Raw genomic sequence first — 18,911 nt, forward strand, 5'->3', positions numbered from 1 at the left:
ATATAATATATCAGTTAAAACACTTTCATTTGAATTTTTACATAAAAAAAATACTTTGCAACATATAATAGGCCTATGGGCAATACTTTTTCCAAAATAATGTTGCGGCAGGTTTTCGCTCAAGTCGGCAATGGGTTTAATTCTGGGCGTGACTCAGCGCTAAGCGTATTGTAACCTTTTTCTCTCAGTAAGAATGATAATTTTTTAAAAAGACTAATTTCGATGTGCTTTCTTTCACAAAGCACCATTCATCATAATTTTAAAAAGTCGAGGGCCATATGAAATCTAATAATAAAGAGACAGACCTGGCCAATAGAATTATGCTAGGGACATTCTAGGTAGGCCTACATATTGCGCACGTACTTCTATAATGGGCGTGATCTTTTAAACAAATATTCTTCATGTAAAGACGTCACTATCGAGGATTTTTTTCCACACATACGTCGTCACTATAATAAATTGCAATATACGGAAGAAATTCGACTATTCTGAGACAAAAAAATGCAGAAGAATCACAATAGCGGAGATGTTTAAAAATGTTTACTTCAAAACGTTTTGACCCATATTGTGCATACGCGCCTCGCAAAAAGCAGTCTTCAGTTGACTAGGTCTTATTAGACGATAAAATGACATCTCCTACTTAATATATTTTAATTTTTAAACATGTAATTTTACTAATATTCAGATAAGTTACAATGAAAATAAAACATTTTTTTCGACGCCCCCTCTCCTTGTTAGTTGGTCGTTGGTTTGTCGCTTACAAACAGCTAGTACAATTGAACCAATAAAGGCGTTTTATATTTTTACCGGTAAGGATAGTATAGAGGGACTTCTTATGGTAAGACAGTTACTCTGGGCAGGGCATGTATAGACCACCTGCGGACAGTGGTTATGGTTGCCCTGGATGTGGCAAATATGTAGGTCACAGCTGGGACTGCGCAGCCATGGGAAAAACTGCATTCCTCACTAATCTTCGGACTCGAAGACAAGCCTTATAATAATATTTAAACTTAATATTATTATTATAGTGAACAACTCAATATAGCCTAACTGTTATTACAATATTCACATACTTAACTTGAGATAGAGATGTAATATTAATGAAATATACTGATATTTAAACGAAATCTAGGTCACCACAAAACATATCTCAAGATTGTCTGCCGTTTCACATTTGCATCACGCTAATTTCATCATACTCAATGGATAAACACAAATCACTCGCTTAACCTCTTCTTACCGCCACCAGGAAACACACACACACACACACACACTCTATGACACTCCTTTTTGTCAGGAAGTTGCGTCTCCCCATCCCCCAATTCAAGGTACTCGCCATCCCCACCCACGGGGGAGGACCCAAAGTTTAAGAAACGCTGCATTAAAAATACTGATGATCAATAATGCAAAACAGAATAATGGTACAAATATTCAGGGGCGTAGCTAGGACTTTTTCACCATTTGGACCTCTTTGGTGGCCCCTGCATTTTGCGTAATATTGAATATTTATTGTAAAAAAAACACTCAAAAGGGGGCCCGGGGGGTTTTACATTTCTCCTCCTCCTCCCCCACCCTTGCTACGCCACTGATAATATTTCAATATGGAATACTTCACAATTTTATAAAAATAAATCACTAAATAGAAGATAATTAAAATTTATTTTAAACTAGAACAGAAATGAACTTATTGTAGATTTATATCTACACTCTATAATCGGCAAAAACTATTCTACTCTCAACTAACAGCCATCTCAAATAAAAGTGACAATATTTTAATGTTGACTTTGTACTTACTAGGTACTAGACTGTAACTAGAGTCTAGATTCTAGATCTAGATCTAGATCTAATTAGAGGGCGCCTATTCGACTCAAAACCAATATTGCAAACAGCCCGCGAAAATTCAATGCCATGGGGGAGTCGGCACGTACGGAAAAACCCATAGGAATCTTAGCGCGACGCTTTTTTTTTCTTTTTAAAGTTTTCAAAATACCCCCCCCCCTCCCAAGTTTTCAAAGTATAATGGAATCATTAGGATTTAAATAAAATATTTATGTAATTTTTTATATTTTTTAAAATCAAAAATATAAAAAAAGGATGTACAAATTGCAAAATTAGTTCGGTTAAGAAAAGGAGGGTTCGTTCGGTTCGGTTCGTACCAAGCTGTTTCAAAGTTCGGGTTCGGTTCGGTTCGGTCATAAGTGAGGTTCGAGTTCGGTTCGTTCGGTTCGGGTTCGGTTCGTTTCCCATCTCTACGTGAAACCTATCGAGAGTGGCAGAACCGATGGGAGGCTGAGACTCACAATAAACTCAGGCAGATTGTGGCGGATGTCAGGTGGCGGCTCACATCTAAGGGTCCGACAAGGCGTGGTAGCACGACCATGTCCAGACTTAGGATTGGCCACACCTACATCACGCACTCTTTTGTGCTGAAGAAAGAAGAGCCCCCACTTTGTGAGTACTGTGACTCTCGCCGCACCGTGGAACATATCCTCGTTGATTGCCCCAGATACCAGGATGTCAGGGAGAAATATTTTAGAGCCACTAACTTAAAAACGCTATTCGATAATGTCGACCCTGGGAAGGTACTGGGCTTTATCCGGGAAGTGGGGTTATCTACGAAGATCTGATTTATGAATTTGTGAACATGTACTATTTACATTAGATTTTTACCAAATAATTAAATTTTTACTACCCTTACTATTTTAACTGTGAATAGACCTTGATTTTAATGATTTAATTGCATAGAATTTAGCCCTTGTTATATATAGAGAGAGTAGTCCTTAAGGGAATGCAGGCACGACATGGCCTAAATTGTGCCGATGTGCCTAAAAACAAAACAAACAATTAATCAAACTACACACTATATCCACGATCAGTAGAACTATCAATAGACTATTTTCCTGCTCGCTTATATGGAAGTCTGGACCACATTTTGTTCATTTAGATTCGCTGGCGTCACAGTCTGACAAAGTCAAGAAGAAAAGATTAAAGTCGCAGGATGTAGACCTACCTTCTGCAGGTATTCATTTACTTTTATAAACCTACCACTAAGAATAGGGCATTCATATATATATATATATATATATATATATATAGGGCCTAAACTAGATTCGATTACCAATATCACTTATTCTCTCCCCCCCCCCAACCAAAAACACACTCTCTACCAGAGGCATAGCTAGGAATTTTCCATCATTTGGGGGCCCGGAAGGGGGGGGGGGCTTCACCTCACCGGGGACCAGGCATTTTGCGTAATATTTAATTTTAATGTAAAAAACTCTCATTTGGGCCTTGAGGGGGATTTTCAAATTCTCCCCCCCCCCATCCTCCTCCCCCCCTAGCTACGCCGCTGCTCTCTACGCCTTAAATGGTTATATACTTCATTTCTAGCTATCTAGATAGATATAGATATAGATATACTAGCATTACCCACAAGCTACAGCTGCCCATTTGTTTCCAGGCTATATATTGCTTATTTCGCCATTGACCCTTCACATTTTGTTTTTCTTAATTATAACTATATAATTGACTCATCCTTTTTTTAAAAACAATTTAACACTATAAAGGAAGACGCTCCTACTTACATTCCTTTGGCCAGTTCCTTCTAGTATCTATCTCTATCTATAATTCTCTTCTTGGCCCAAGACACCACGAAAAAGTCATGGAAAGATAACTCTTTTATTTCTGCCAAGTCTGGCTATATTTTGTTCATTTAGATTCGCTGACGTCACAGTCTGACAAAGGCAAGAAGAAAAGATTAAAGTCACAGGATGTAGACCTACCTTCTGAAGGTATTCATTTACGTTTATAAACCTACCAATATATTAATGAATCCCAGATTCGATTACTAGTATCACTTATTCTCCCCCCCCCCAACCAAAAAAAAAAGCTTTGTTTACGAACATTGGGATAAGACTAAAATTGTGCGAGTGAGATATAAGGCAAAGGGTGGCCTCCGTCAGACTTGGCGAGTCAGAGCTTGAAGAGGCATGGCTAAAGACGCCTTCCTTCCCATTGGCCCCTTTTTCAGTCAGTCATGACAGTTCCGAGGGACTCAACATCTGAGACTCACGTTAAGGACAGGAGTTGAACTGATTGTCAAAAGCTTTTTGAGACGCCTGCAATAGGAAGTAGTTTATAGTCAGTGGGGAGCTAATTTGCCACTTTCAGCAAGAACAAGGTAACCACGTGACGTTACTTCAAAAAAGAAGATGATTACGTCCTACGCGTCATGCATTTAGTCATGCATATTAACCAATGACTTAAATTCTGCCAAGTCACTGGTTTTCCTGGCTAGCTCAGACAACACATTCCATGCTCTAATAGCACTAGGGAAGAAGTATTTGTACTTTGACATGTAATTTGACATGTAATTTGTACTTTGACATGTAATTTGACATGGTTCTAAAATTCATCTTAAATCTACAAAGAACAAAAAGTGTACAGATAGTCTAAGTCAGCGGTTAGGTCAGTGTTTTGTTTGAGAAGCTTTTTGTTTCAATTGATTCAGTGTGCCAGATTTTAAACATATTTTCTTTTATTTTACAAGCCAAATGTATTTCATATTATTTTCTTTTTAATGTGTCCTATCTTAATTCCTTTTAGAAACGCACCATATCAAAGAACACGCTCGAAAACGTCGCACATCAGGTAAGGCAAAAGTTTTACGAGCGAGACTTGATTAATCGAATACACATTTTTTCTTACACTGACCTATATTTGCGAGTTTCTTATGACTTGATTAGTCTCTTTCTTCTTTTTCTTCTGCGTTCTCGAGGGTTCAGATCCTATATATGAGATGAACTGCGCGTTGGTTTCCAGATCAGGCAGCTCTCCATAAAGTAATTCCTATTTTTGGTAAGAGGGGCGGGAGGCAGTATCTTGTTTGGGCCTCTCTTTTTCTTCTGGGTTCTCGAGGGTTCAGATCCTATATATGAGATGAACTGCGCGTTGGTTTCCAGATCAGGCAGCTCTCCATAGAGTATTTCCTTTCTTTGGTAGGGGGTTGGGGAGGGAGTATCTTGTTTGGGCCTCTCAAAGGAGAAAGCTGTTTTGAAGTACCGAACCAATAGTTCTTATAGTTCCTGATTGAAGGCAACTGAACCACAATTAATAAAAATATCAGTAATATTATATATTATTCTTGACCAAATGAGGCGCGGTGGCTGAGCGGTAAAACGCTTGACGTCTGAATCGGGTGTCCAGAGTTTGATCCTGGCGTCTCTGAGTCCACCCAGCTCTAATGGGTACCTGCCATTAGTTGTGAAAAGTAAAGGCGGTTTGTCGCTGTGCTGGCCACATGACACCCTCGTTAACTTTGGGCAAGAAAAACAGAGGACCTTTACATCATCTGCCCCATAGATCGCAAGGTCTGAAAGGGGAACTTTCCCCATTTTGTTATAACAGTAAATGAGTTTACATAAATGAAAATGTTAAATACCAGTATCCCATCATTACATATACCATTGCGAGTTCTAGTCACAGCATCCGACAGGCTTTTCGAATATTGTTTTTACCAAATAGACTAGGGTTCAGACATTGCCAGTGACAGATCTTTGTGGAGACAGCCTGCCACCCAATGCGCCGAACGGCGCGGGAGGATCTTAGTCTAAGTAAGTAAAACTAGGCTTAGATGTCCAGAGAGACTATGTAGATAAAATCGGAATAAAGTTAGTCGATGGTTTAAATGAGATGACCAATCAAAATGACACACGTGTACAGAGTATTCAACTGAACTCTGACGAGTAGACTTCTGGCTAATTTGTTTCCTAATTAAAATAAAACTTGATTTTATCGTCACATTTCTCCCCAGATGAGGAAAAGGAACAGACAAAGTCACTTGAAACCAGATTAAGAGATCTTTTAAGTAAGTGTCAATGTTAATATTGAAGGGATGGTAGTATAGACATGATGGTAGTGTAGATATGATGGTAGTATAGACATCATGGTAGTGTAGATATGATGGTAGTGTAGATATGATGGTGGTGTAGACATGAAGGTAGTGTAGACATGATGGTAGTGTAGATATGATGGTAGTGTAGACATGATGGTAGTGTAGACATGAAGGTAGTGTAGACATGATGGTATTATAGACATGATGGTAGTGTAGACATGATGGTAGTGTAGACATGATGGTAGTGTAGACATGAAGGTACTGTAGACATGATGGTAGTATAGACATGATGGTAGTGTAGACATGATGGTGGTGTAGAAATGAAGGTAGTGTAGACATGATGGTAGTGTAGACATGGTGGTAGTGTAGACATGAAGGTAGTGTAGACATGATGGTAGTGTAGACATGATGGTAGTGTAGACATGATGGTACTGTAGACATGATGGTAGTGTAGACGTGATGGTAGTATAGACATGAGGGTAGTGTAGACATGATGGTAGTGTAGACAAGATGGTAGTGTAGACATGATGGTAGTATAGACATGATGGTAGTGTAGACATGATGGTAGTGTAGACATGAAGGTAGTGTAGACATGATGGTAGTATAGACATGATGGTAGTGTAGACATGAGGGTAGTGTAGACATGATGGTGGTGTAGAAATGAAGGTAGTGTAGACATGATGGTAGTGTAGACATGAGGGTAGTGGAGACATGATGGTGGTGTAGAAATGAAGGTAGTGTAGACATGATGGTAGTATAGACATGATGGTAGTGTAGACATGAGGGTAGTGTAGACATGATGGTGGTGTAGAAATGAAGGTAGTGTAGACATGATGGTAGTGTAGACATGAGGGTAGTGTAGACATGATGGTGGTGTAGAAATGAGAGTAGTGTAGACATGATGGTAGTGTAGACATGATGGTATTATAGACATGATGGTAGTGTAGACATGATGGTAGTGTAGACATGATGGTAGTGTAGACATGAAGGTACTGTAGACATGATGGTAGTATAGACATGATGGTAGTGTAGACATGAGGGTAGTGTAGACATGATGGTGGTGTAGAAATGAAGGTAGTGTAGACATGATGGTAGTGTAGACATGAGGGTAGTGTAGACATGATGGTGGTGTAGAAATGAAGGTAGTGTAGACATGATGGTAGTGTAGACATGGTGGTAGTGTAGACATGAAGGTAGTGTAGACATGATGGTAGTGTAGACATGATGGTAGTGTAGACATGATGGTACTGTAGACATGATGGTAGTGTAGACGTGATGGTAGTATAGACATGAGGGTAGTGTAGACATGATGGTAGTGTAGACAAGATGGTAGTGTAGACATGATGGTAGTATAGACATGATGGTAGTATAGACATGATGGTAGTGTAGAAATGATGGTAATGTAGACATGATGGTAGTGTAGACATGATGGTAGTGTAGACTTGATGGTAGTGTAGACAAGATGGTAGTGTAGACATGATGGTAGTGTAGACAACGTAGTAGTATAGCATGTTATATAGACATGAAGGTAGTGTAGACATGGTATTGTAGACATGATGGTAGTATAAAAATTAGGTAATATAAACATGATAATACAAACATTCTGATAATATTTGACATAAAGATTATAAAGACAGTAATATAGACATGGTACTGCAGGCATGATGGTGATATAGACATGCTAATATTGAAATGATGGCATGTAAACATGATAGTAATAAAGACATGATGGTAATATAGGCATGATGGTAATATAGGCCTGATGGTAATATAGGCATGATGGTAATATAGGCAGGATTGTAAGGTAGACATGTTGATAGTATAGCCATGATGGTAGTATAGATAGGATGGTAGTGTAGACACGATTATTGTAAAGACAAGCTCATATAGACATGATTAATATAGACATCGTAATATATATATTACTGGAAATGTCGGCAGGCGTTTCTTGGGGAGTGTAGTACCGCATCACGGGCAGGATGTAGCCCGCGGGCTGTAATAAAGAACATCAGCGTGTGTAAATCAGTGGTTCTCACGGAACGTTTGTAAGGCTCTGAGACCGGGTGCTCTATAGAATGGGAAGTGGAAGAAAAAACGTGTATAAATGTGTACCGTAGTTAATATAAACTTAGTAATAAAATCAAAGAACAGCAATTTCATTGGGCTCTGTGATATTTCACTGTGGTCAGCTCAAAAAATAATTAGACCCCCAGGCCTTAAAAAGATTGGTCACTGCTGATGACCATCAAACGTTGGTTTTATGTTTATGTACTCGATGTGTTGGACATGACCTATTCTGGGTGAAGATTAATAATAAGGCTTGTCTTCGAGTCCGAAGATTAAAGAGGAATGCAGTATTTTCAGGGGCTACGCAGCACCTGCTGTGACCTACATATTTTTCCACATCCAGCCCAGGCATAACCAGTGTCCACCGGTGGTCGGTTTAAATTATTTTTTCGCCGTCTACGTCTGTCCTCAGCAGCGGATTTTCTTTTGGTCTCAAATGTGTATTTTGCCGCATTTGTGACCTCCAGCTATCTTGTTATGAAGCCGCCTAAAATATTTATAAAATGTTTTCCATGTTTCGGATGTTCCTTCAGAGTTGAAGATAATTTACTCCCTGGTCCAAGCCTCCCGCAGGACGACGGGGGATGGGAGCGGACATCGATAGGTCCGAACGACAGTCCAGCGCGCAAACCGCACGACCAGGCAGCCTGCAGCCTCTCTTCTATGTCAATTAAAGACAATTCGCGCCTAATTTGATTCCGTGGGCATCTCTGTTACATCGACAACCTTTCAGCACATTTATTTCTAGTCATTCAGAATGTTGTGTCTAAATTTATTTTATTTTGTTCGCAGCTCCTTTCGGGCAAGTAGACCCACGAAGATCTCTGGGAGCAGATTTAAGAGGTGAGTTTGTTTAGACAATGATGCACTTTATTTACGTCAGTTGTGGTTGCAATTGGCTGTTATGTTGTTGTTGTTAATGTTCTCCTTGCTCATGTGGCTAATGTTGTTGTGTTGTTGTTGCTGCTGTTTTATTATATTTCTTTTTTGTTGTTGTTGATGATACTGTTATTGTGAAGTTATTGTTATTTTGTTTGTTGCTACTGTTGTAGTTTTGTTGTTGTTGTTGTTTGTATGTTGTCGTTGCTTTTATAGCTGCTGTTAGCAGTTGTAACTGCTGTTATTATTGTTATGTTGTTGCTATATATGTGGATGTTGATGCTATCGTTGTTATATTGCTGTTTCTGTTATAATGGCTGATTATGTTGCTGTTAACTGTTGTTGCAGCAGATTTGATTTTATGTTGTGATTGTTATATTGTTGTAGCTGTGTACACACCCGAACTACTTTGACCTTGACAAAATAAGACAAGACGTGAGACCTAAGATAATATAAGACAAGATGAACTATCTGAAGTTTGTTTGAAACATCTACTAAGATAATATAAGACAAGATGAAATATCTGAAGTTTGTTTGAAACATCTACTAAGATAATATAAGACAAGATGAACTATCTGAAGTTTGTTTGAAACATCTACTAATATAATATAAGACCAGATGAAATATCTGAAGTTTGTTTGAAACATCTACTAAGATAATATAAGATAAGATGAAATATCTGAAGTTTGTTTGAAACATCTACTAAGATAATATAAGATTAGATGAAATATCTGAACTTTGTTTGAAACATCTAAAATAGTGACTAGGTGGGAATCAAATTGGAGCAAGTTTTTCCACCCAGAAAAAAGCCATTTATGATTAAAGAGTAAAAAAATATAAAAACTACTTATTTTATTCATGGTAAACCGTGTAAGTCTCATCGCACTAGGGCACCGTGTTGAGAACTCTATTCTCTGATAACACGGACAAGGAAAGCGGCAGTCCTTCTCAAAGCTTCTCTGTCTCCGTACAGAGCCAGCTCCTCATGCAAACCAGCTTTTGTTTCACTCAAATCATGGTAAACCTGTCATACAGACTGAAAAATTAAATTTTCTAGGTGTAATAATAATTGAAAAGTATGTTGGTGAAACTATTAAAAATGAAGCAAAACATTAGGGTTTATTAAAATAACTTTTTACAAATCAAGCAAGAACGTAAAACTAAAATGCTGTTAAACTTTAGTTAGGCCACTATTAGAATATGCATCCTCTGTTTGAGACCCCCTCAACTCAAGAAAACATTAAGAAACAAGAACAAATACAAAATAGAGCAGTGATATTTATAACAAACGAATATTCCAATTTGATTACAGTAACACCATTAATAAAATCACTCAACTTAGAGACACTTCAGGACAGAAGAATAAAAAGTAAACTAGCTATGATACCTAAAACACTGAACCATAATTAACAAATAGAAAAACAAATCCTAATGAATTACTCAGAAAGACACAAAGATAGAGGCACATTTCTTATTCCATACGCTAGAACAAATGCTCCATCTTCCCTAGTGCATTTAGAGAATGGAATGGGTTGCCTGAGTCAGCCAGGAAAGCCAAAGCTTTAAGAGTTTAAGCCATTGATTAATATGCATGACTAGATTGACACATGAAATGCGAAGGACGTAATTATCTTCTTTGTTATTGATGTAGAGTCTGTAATATATAAGATAAGATAAAATGATAGTAAGAGGTAACTTGCCTTTTTTTATTTTATATTCCGGCCCTATACCGTTTTGTGCACACCCACCGCCGATATTATTTCCAAGTACTATCGGGGAAATTGAAGTCCTCATGATAAAATCAGAAATATTTCTATTGGAATGAATAACTTTCAAAACAAAAAAGAGAGATAGATTAGAGCTTTAAAATGTTTATTTTTAAATCTTCTTTTAAGTCGAGATCTAAATGCATATCATGGAAATACCTGAAAGTGTAGCACATCTGTGCATTCGCTTAACCAGGATTATTTCTCGGGGGAGGGGGGGCATGGGGCAAAGTAAAAAAAAAAATATTTTTTAAAAAAATACATTATTCATTAACTTATTACGAGAAAAATATAAGCGCTCTATAAGTTGTATAAAGAAGTTATTGTTTTTCTCTTTTGAAAGTACTACAAAAGTCTCTTTTTGTTCTCTTGTTCTAGAAGCAGGACCGAGGAAAAGCAGAGATGAGGGCAGGTCAAGGTTAGGTAAATTTGTTTCACATGATCATGAACTTTGAACTATATTACACGGAAGCAGGGACTACATCTCTGTATCCTGTGGTATTAAGTCGTAAGTCGAACTAACACTACAACAGCATCAGCAACACTTTGGACAGCAGCTCGTCTCTTCTTTTTGTATCGACGGAGATAAAGTTGTAGTTGTTCCTTTGTAGTTCATAATTTCTGACATTCTTGCTGAAAATATTGAAACCTGCCTGTCTGCCTGAGCTGACCTCTTCGGGGGCCGATTCTTAGTTTGTATTTCCACACAAACTGTCTTTGTAACCTTGTTTATATATTATTTTTGGAAAACAATTTTTTTTCGGCGGCGACCCTCAAAGCCATAACTAAATATGTGGGGTATCTTTACTTTTCAAGGAACAAATCGGTTGTATTTGTAATAGTACATTTTGCACGCGTCAAACGGTCTTATATCTAAAGAGCGTTTAACCATGGTTCTGATGACGTCTTATGCCGACCAAAGCTGACCGACTACAAGAGGTCTAGCTTAACATGAAGATAATATTACGATAAATACTACTACCTAGAATAAAGATTTACTTACGCTACTTGTGCCTTGACTGCAAGTCACACTTCAGTATCGGTCCTGGTCCACACGGAACTTTATTTTACTTAATTTGATCTGCCCTTTATTTTTGGTTGGATGAATAATGAGATTTAGATGTTGAAAATGCAAGAAAACATTTGGGCTCTGATCCCCGCTGTGGGAGCTTACAGCGCTCCCCTAAAGCCCCTAGCTGTTAAGAGGAGGGCCAGCAACGTGAGTTAATCGCTCTAAAGAGTATAAGCAAAGGGTTCCGCTAAATGTGCGAGGGAAACACTGATCTAAGTAATGTAGGATGATGCCGCATTGTATGTGTTCTGGCATTTTTACATGTGATGCTGGTGAGTGATACTGGTGAGAGATGCTGGTGAGTGGTACTGGTGAGTGGTACTGGTGAGTGAGACTGGTGAGTGATACTGGTGAGTGATACTGGTGAGTGATACTGGTGAGTGATGCTGGTGAGTGATGCTGGTGAGTGATGCTGGTGAGTGATACTGGTGAGTGATACTGGTGAGTGATGCTGGTGAGTGATGCTGGTGAGTGATGCTGGTGAGTGATGCTGGTGAGTGATACTGGTGAGTGATGCTGGTGAGTGATGCTGGTGAGTGATGCTGGTGAGTGATACTGGTGAGTGTTGCTGGTGAGTGATGCTGGTGAGTGATACTGGTGAGTGATGCTGGTGAGTGATGCTGGTGAGTGATACTGGTGAGTGATACTGGTGAGTGATACTGGTGAGTGATGCTGGTGAGTGATACTGGTGAGTGATGCTGGTGAGTGATACTGGTGAGTGATGCTGGTGAGTGGTACTGGTGAGTGATGCTGGTGAGTGATGCTGGTGAGTGATGCTGGTGAGTGGTACTGGTGAGTGATGCTGGTGAGTGATACTGGTGAGTGATGCTGGTGAGTGATACTGGTGAGTGATACTGGTGAGAGATACTGGTGAGTGATACTGGTGAGTGATACTGGTGAGTGATGCTGGTGAGTGATGCTGGTGAGTGATACTGGTGAGAGATACTGGTGAGTGATACTGGTGAGTGATACTGGTGAGTGATACTGGTGAGAGATACTGGTGAGTGATACTGGTGAGAGATACTGGTGAGTGATACTGGTGAGTGATACTGGTGAGAGATACTGGTGAGTGATGCTGGTGAGTGATGCTGGTGAGTGATACTGGTGAGTGATACTGGTGAGAGATACTGGTGAGTGATGCTGGTGAGTGATACTGGTGAGTGATACTGGTGAGAGATACTGGTGAGTGATGCTGGTGAGTGATACTGGTGAGTGATACTGGTGAGAGATACTGGTGAGAGATACTGGTGAGTGATACTGGTGAGTGATACTGGTGAGTGATACTGGTGAGAGATACTGGTGAGTGATACTGGTGAGTGATACTGGTGAGTGATACTGGTGAGAGATACTGGTGAGTGATGCTGGTGAGTGATGCTGGTGAGTGATACTGGTGAGTGATACTGGTGAGAGATACTGGTGAGAGATACTGGTGAGTGATACTGGTGAGTGATACTGGTGAGTGATACTGGTGAGAGATACTGGTGAGTGATTCTGGTGAGTGATGCTGGTGAGTGATGCTGGTGAGTGATGCTGGTGAGTGATGCTGGTGAGTGATACTGGTGAGTGATGCTGGTGAGTGATGCTGGTGAGTGATACTTATATGGAGAATTACTCAGACCGGAAAGTACAACAAAGTGACGTCTTAAGAATTTTATGACGTAGCGCTCAAGAGGAAATAGGCGCGTTTTTCTGGCACTTCAATCAAGCACAATAAAATAGCGGCTACTCTTTACGCGCGACAAAAGGGAAACTACTGTATAAGAAACATCAATCCCATCATAGCTATTGCCTAGGTTTTTCAGACTATACACAGGAAAGGCTTCGGGAGACAACACTAAGGAAAAAATCAGGAGCTGGTGACCCTTAGGCAGATTGTGGCACACTGTGCTACAACCTGGCAGAGCATGCGGCGCTACTGATCCCAAACTGAATCGGATGTTCCGTTCCTTTGGTCTCATCAGCTGCCTGGAGAGGGGGGAGGGTGGAACTGCTGTGTGGGCGACATCGTTCCGACCATAAACAATGCCCAGGCTTTCATCTCGCTTTGCTCGAGATGAGCCATAGTTGTTCTACGACTGAAGGAGGCCAATAGTATGAGTAATAGTCGTTTTCCGACTGAAAGAATTTATATACAGTTATGTCCGTGATACTAAGCTAAGCTGACCATCTTGAATTATTATTATATTATTGTTTAAAGTAGTTGAAGCTTTATAAAATAATTGGATTAATCGCCACTGTTTTTTGCTTTCTTCTGTATCTGCTAGGGAGACCAAGCATAGACGGAGGTAAGTGGTTCTGTAACTAAAAGTTCATCAGGGGGTCAAGGTCGTTGTGCTGGCTGTCAGCTGTCATCTGCACTCCAGAATGCAAGGTCTGAAAGGGCTACTTTTTGGCCAACGGTTAAAGAGCAGGGTGTCATGTGGCCAGCACAACGATTTTATTAAAAACTTAGAACAATAAAGCGGACTACAGGAGAGTGGTTAAACAATGTTTGTGTGTAAACGCCATGTTAATTATTACACAGCGGTTTTTAATATTAGTGTCTCAACCACTTTGGGAGTCAAATGACGACGCCACTCGGTAATATACTTTTTTGTTCTAATCATAACGTATAAAGCTTTACATTATATATTTTTCCTTTTGTGGTTCTTTTTTTTTTTTTAGTTTTTGCTATTCTTTTCCATGGAGGGTAGATGTTGAAGACAGCTGAATCAGATTGATTTCAGACATTTTATTTGTCTTCAACATCAAAGTCTATTTACTCCTTTCCCAAGACAAAACAAAAAGCAACAACAATAGAGTCGAGTGCGGAAATACCCTCTGAAACAGTTTCAAATAGCCTAATTAAAATTGTAAGACAATTATGTTTTGAAAAAAAAATTTAAGTAAGTCAAACTAGGAGTTTTCAGTTTGTGGCCGAATGGCATTCAGATAACTAGAAAAATAATTAGAGACGTTTGTGACATCCGTTTCCACCCTCCAGCCCCATTTAGATTTTTCAAGCTAATAGGTGGAGTCAAACATTTTATTTTCAAGAAACAAAAGGAATGGGGGCAGGGGGAGGACTGAATTTTTCGTTGATGCTTGCTTGCGCCCCTCTTACTCCAGGAAAGACAACTCTAGCTTAACGACAAACATTTAAGGACCATGACTTCTTCCCCCTTGCCAAAGCTCGCTGCCAGAAATATTTGGACCTCAAACAGCTTCGTACGTGTGGGCCTCTACTCCCTCAAACAGCTTCGTACGTGTGGGCCTCCACTCCCTCAAACAGCTTCGTACATGTGGGCCTCTACTCCCTCAAACAGCTTCGTACGTGTGGGCCTCCACTCCTTCAAACAGCTTCGTACGTGTGGGCCTCGACTCCTTCAAACAGCTTCGTACGTGTGGGCCCGCCCCCTCCATCAAACAGCTTCGTACGTGTGGGCTTCCACTACCTGAAACAGCTTCGTACGTGTGGGCACCCCCGCCCTCCCTCCACTCCATAACTAAACCCTTCAAACTCCTTTTCCCTTAGTCTGTTGGACCGTTGGGGCACCATGCAAGATTTGTCCACTGTGCTTCTCCATTCCTCTCTGTCTTTTGCCTTGGATAGAACCTCTTTTAAAGACAGGCCGGTCAATTCTTTCATGTTGTCTTCCCATCGCTTTCTCTGTCTGCCTTTTCTTCTTTTTCCTGGTACTGTTCCACGAAGGAAGATCTTTGCGAGCCCTGAAGACCTTGTAATCAACCATAGATTTTTAGCTTACGTATTTTCTTTTTACGATATTTAGCAGGTCATCGTGGGGTCCAATCGCTGAAGTAACCCTGTCTCTAATCTTTTCAGTTGTGATGCGGTCTTTAAAGACAGCAAATACGTATACGAGATGGATGAAACAAAAAGCTTGTAGGAGATCCATCCCGGTACTAGAGCTCTGTTTATCCCCCACCCCCCGTGGGCGACCCCTCCCCACCCCTTACCCACTGCAAAAAGACATGACTAACAATATTTTATTTTTCATAGGAAGATCAAGAAAATGTAGCAGAGATGAGAGGCCCAGAAAATCAAGTTTGTATATTTAGTTCAATTTACATTGCCCGTTCATGTATACTCTAATCCAATTAATTCGAATCTCATTAGACGTGATTGTTGTGGTCCTAATAACCAGCTGGTCCAATTAGCCGGATTCGACTTTGTTACGTTACTTTAGAATGATGTCCAAAATAAGCTGCTGGCCGTTTAACAGGTGGTTCAATTAACCGGGTTTGAATATACATGTATATCATTTCTATACTTCGGTTATTATTATTTTGGTTATTGTCAACGTCTGTTATACGCTTTGTGGTCGTCCTGTTTATGGCAAAGTTTAGTTTCACAAGTACTACGATGTTCTAGGGTACAATCTCCTGCTCATCAATGCACGAAGCAATGCAAGGATTTCTTGTAACTTATTGCTAGTTTCAAAAGCGGCCACCTATTTCTTTCTATATAGCTTTAAAGCGGACTAATCCAGCTTATACCACCTCATCAGTCAGGTACTATTTATTTCCCCTGTTCTATACCTGCGGTTTGGTTGCCCTGCAGCTGCTTGGTGTGACGTCTGAGAAAGAGCCATAGAAAGAATGGAATGACCCCCATGTCCCCAAAAGAGAATGTCATTCCTCCATGGGCACTCCCCCCCCCCCCCAACCCCTGAATGAAGTGAAGAAATAAAGAAATGAGACGTCTTAGGAAAATCATGGGACATAATCCAGAACATGTCAGCCAAAAAGAGGAAAGCGAAAACAGCATGAAGTCGCACCCTTACTCCGTGGGCACACCAGCTGGTGAGAAGCAGTGTTAAGTCGCCCAAAGCCAATGTCCGTGGAGAATATTTCTTTTATCTTCTTCTTGTCCCAAAAAGTCACAACCGTGGAATGAATCTTGCTTTTCTCAAAATCTTGCTTGGCTCAAAATCGTGCTTGGCTCAAAATCTTGCTTTTCTCAAAATCTTGCTTGGCTCAAAATCTTGCTTGGGTCAAAATCTTGCTTGGCTCAAAATCGTGCTTGGCTCAAAATCTTGCTTGGGTCAAAATCTTGCTTGGCTCAAAATCTTGCTTGGCTCAAAATCTTGCTTGGCTCAAAATCTTGCTTGGCTCAAAATCGTGCTTGGCTCAGAATCTTGCTTGGCTCAAAATCGTGCTTAGTTCAAAATCTTGCTTGGCTCAAAATCGTGCTTGACTCCAAAAGCCTTAAAATGAATATTTTGAAGTTTTCCAAATGTTTTTGTCTATGCTTATTGGATGTTCAGTCGTTGTATAGCAGTGATTTACCAATTTTTATTAATGTTTTGTCTTTTCAATGTTCAGTCAATGTTTAGACAATGTTTGGTCATTGTTTCACTACTTTTCTGTCGATGTTCTGTCAATCCTCTGTAAATGTTGTACCAATGCTGAACACACATTTTCAGTCAATGTTCTGTCTATGTTAGGTCAATATTCTGTCCATGTTAGGTCAATGTTCTGTCCATGTTAAGTCAATATTCTGTCCTTGTTAGGTCAATATTCTGTCCATGTTAAGTCAATATTCTGTCCATGTTAGGTCAATATTCTGTCTATGTCAAGTCAATATTCTGTCCATGTTAAATCAATATTCTGTCCATGTTAAGTCAATAGTCTATCAATGTTTAGTTAATATTAGCTAATATCCATTCTATGTTCTGTCAATATTCCTTCAACGCTCAATATAGTCTCTCAAATTTAAACTTTTTTATTTGGTTTGGATTCGTTCAACTTACATATTTCATCTATACATGCTCTTTCTTTCCCTAGTAAATAGAGGTTGGATATTAAACAGAGCGGCCCTACAAAGAAAAGGGAAGTCATTTATGTCCCGGACACAGATATCTAATGAATCCTCGCCCAGCGGGTCACAGAGGCGTATACGAGCTAAAAGTAAGGATGGTAAGTATTCAGCACGAGCTACAGTTTCAGATAGGAAGATAATAACTTGTATCTCAACTTCATTTTACCTAGGCTACCTACTAGCTGTTGCTACATATTATCTTATATATTACAGACGTTGCTTCAAAAAAGAAGATAATTACGTCCTACGCATTTCATGTGTCAATCTCGTCATACATGTTAATTAATGACTTAAACTCTGCCAGGTCGTTGGTTCTCCTGGCTGATTCAGACAGCCCATTCCATTCTGTAATAGCACTAGGGAAGAAGGAGCACTTGTATGAACTTGTTCTAGCGTATGGAATAAGAAATGTGCCTTTTTTATGTCTCTCTGAGTTTAAAGGCATGGGTTAATTTTTCATATTTAGTGTAAGTCTACATATAAACATAAAATCATTGTTTAAAGATACTTAGTAAAACATAACAAACATTACCCATGCCTCTAAACATTGTACATTAAGATCATGCTCCAGCTAAAAATAAATATCAGGACCCCCAACTTAATGTCACTTGAACATTACCTGGGCCCTGCCCGATGTGACTAACCTCATTATACGATCCCAAGTACCTCACTAGATCCTAAATACTTCACTAAATCCCAGACTAGTCACTAAATATTAATTCTTGAACATACCTTCTATTTGTTGTCTAATGTCTCCTGCTAGATGGATCAAACAAGGGAGACAAAACCTTTGGTTCAGAATATTCAAGTAGCCAAAAGCGTTTCTCGCTAACAACGAAAAAGGTAAAGGAGAAGATGTGTTCACTATTAATAGAGTAGCGGGTTATGATTGTGCTGTGAATCGTTTAATGCTTGAAGTAAAAGTAACCCACTCTTACCTGTAATTACATTCTTATCTGTAATTATATACACTATCACCAGTAATTATATACATCTCATGATATGATTACATACATTCTTACTTATAATTATATACGTCCCCAACCCTAACCACATAAACTTTTACATCATGTACCTATTCTATTACGAAGTATCACAAATACATAAACTTTACATCATGTACCTATTCTATTACTAGTAAATACAAATACATAAACTTTTACATCATACATAAACTTTACATAACATACTTATTCTATTAATAGGAAATACACATACATAAACTTTACATCATGTACCTATTCTATTACTAGTAAATACAAATACATAAACTTTTACATCATACATAAACTTTACATGACATACCTATTCTATTAATAGGAAATACACATACATAAACTTTACATCATGTACCTATTCTATTACCCAAACATAAACTGTACATCATGTACCTATTCTATTACCCAAACATAA

General features: G+C 39.2%; 1 protein-coding gene across 3 annotated transcripts in view; it reads left to right on the forward strand.

The window, feature by feature from the left end:
• Positions 1-18,911, forward strand: part of LOC106076492 (uncharacterized) — a 40,216-nt gene that overhangs the window by 13,897 nt on the left and 7,408 nt on the right. For all 3 annotated transcript variants that reach the window (XM_056014479.1, XM_056014478.1, XM_056014477.1), the window contains 10 exons: positions 2,945-3,019; positions 3,717-3,791; positions 4,606-4,650; positions 5,813-5,866; positions 8,753-8,803; positions 10,984-11,028; positions 13,942-13,962; positions 15,678-15,722; positions 17,465-17,596; positions 18,262-18,341. In XM_056014479.1, coding sequence (XP_055870454.1) covers positions 2,945-3,019; positions 3,717-3,791; positions 4,606-4,650; positions 5,813-5,866; positions 8,753-8,803; positions 10,984-11,028; positions 13,942-13,962; positions 15,678-15,722; positions 17,465-17,596; positions 18,262-18,341 — 623 coding nt within the window. The remainder of the gene's footprint in view (positions 1-2,944; positions 3,020-3,716; positions 3,792-4,605; positions 4,651-5,812; positions 5,867-8,752; positions 8,804-10,983; positions 11,029-13,941; positions 13,963-15,677; positions 15,723-17,464; positions 17,597-18,261; positions 18,342-18,911) is intronic.

This window comes from Biomphalaria glabrata, chromosome 16 (genome assembly GCF_947242115.1).
Source record: "Biomphalaria glabrata chromosome 16, xgBioGlab47.1, whole genome shotgun sequence".
NCBI lineage: Eukaryota > Metazoa > Mollusca > Gastropoda > Planorbidae > Biomphalaria > Biomphalaria glabrata.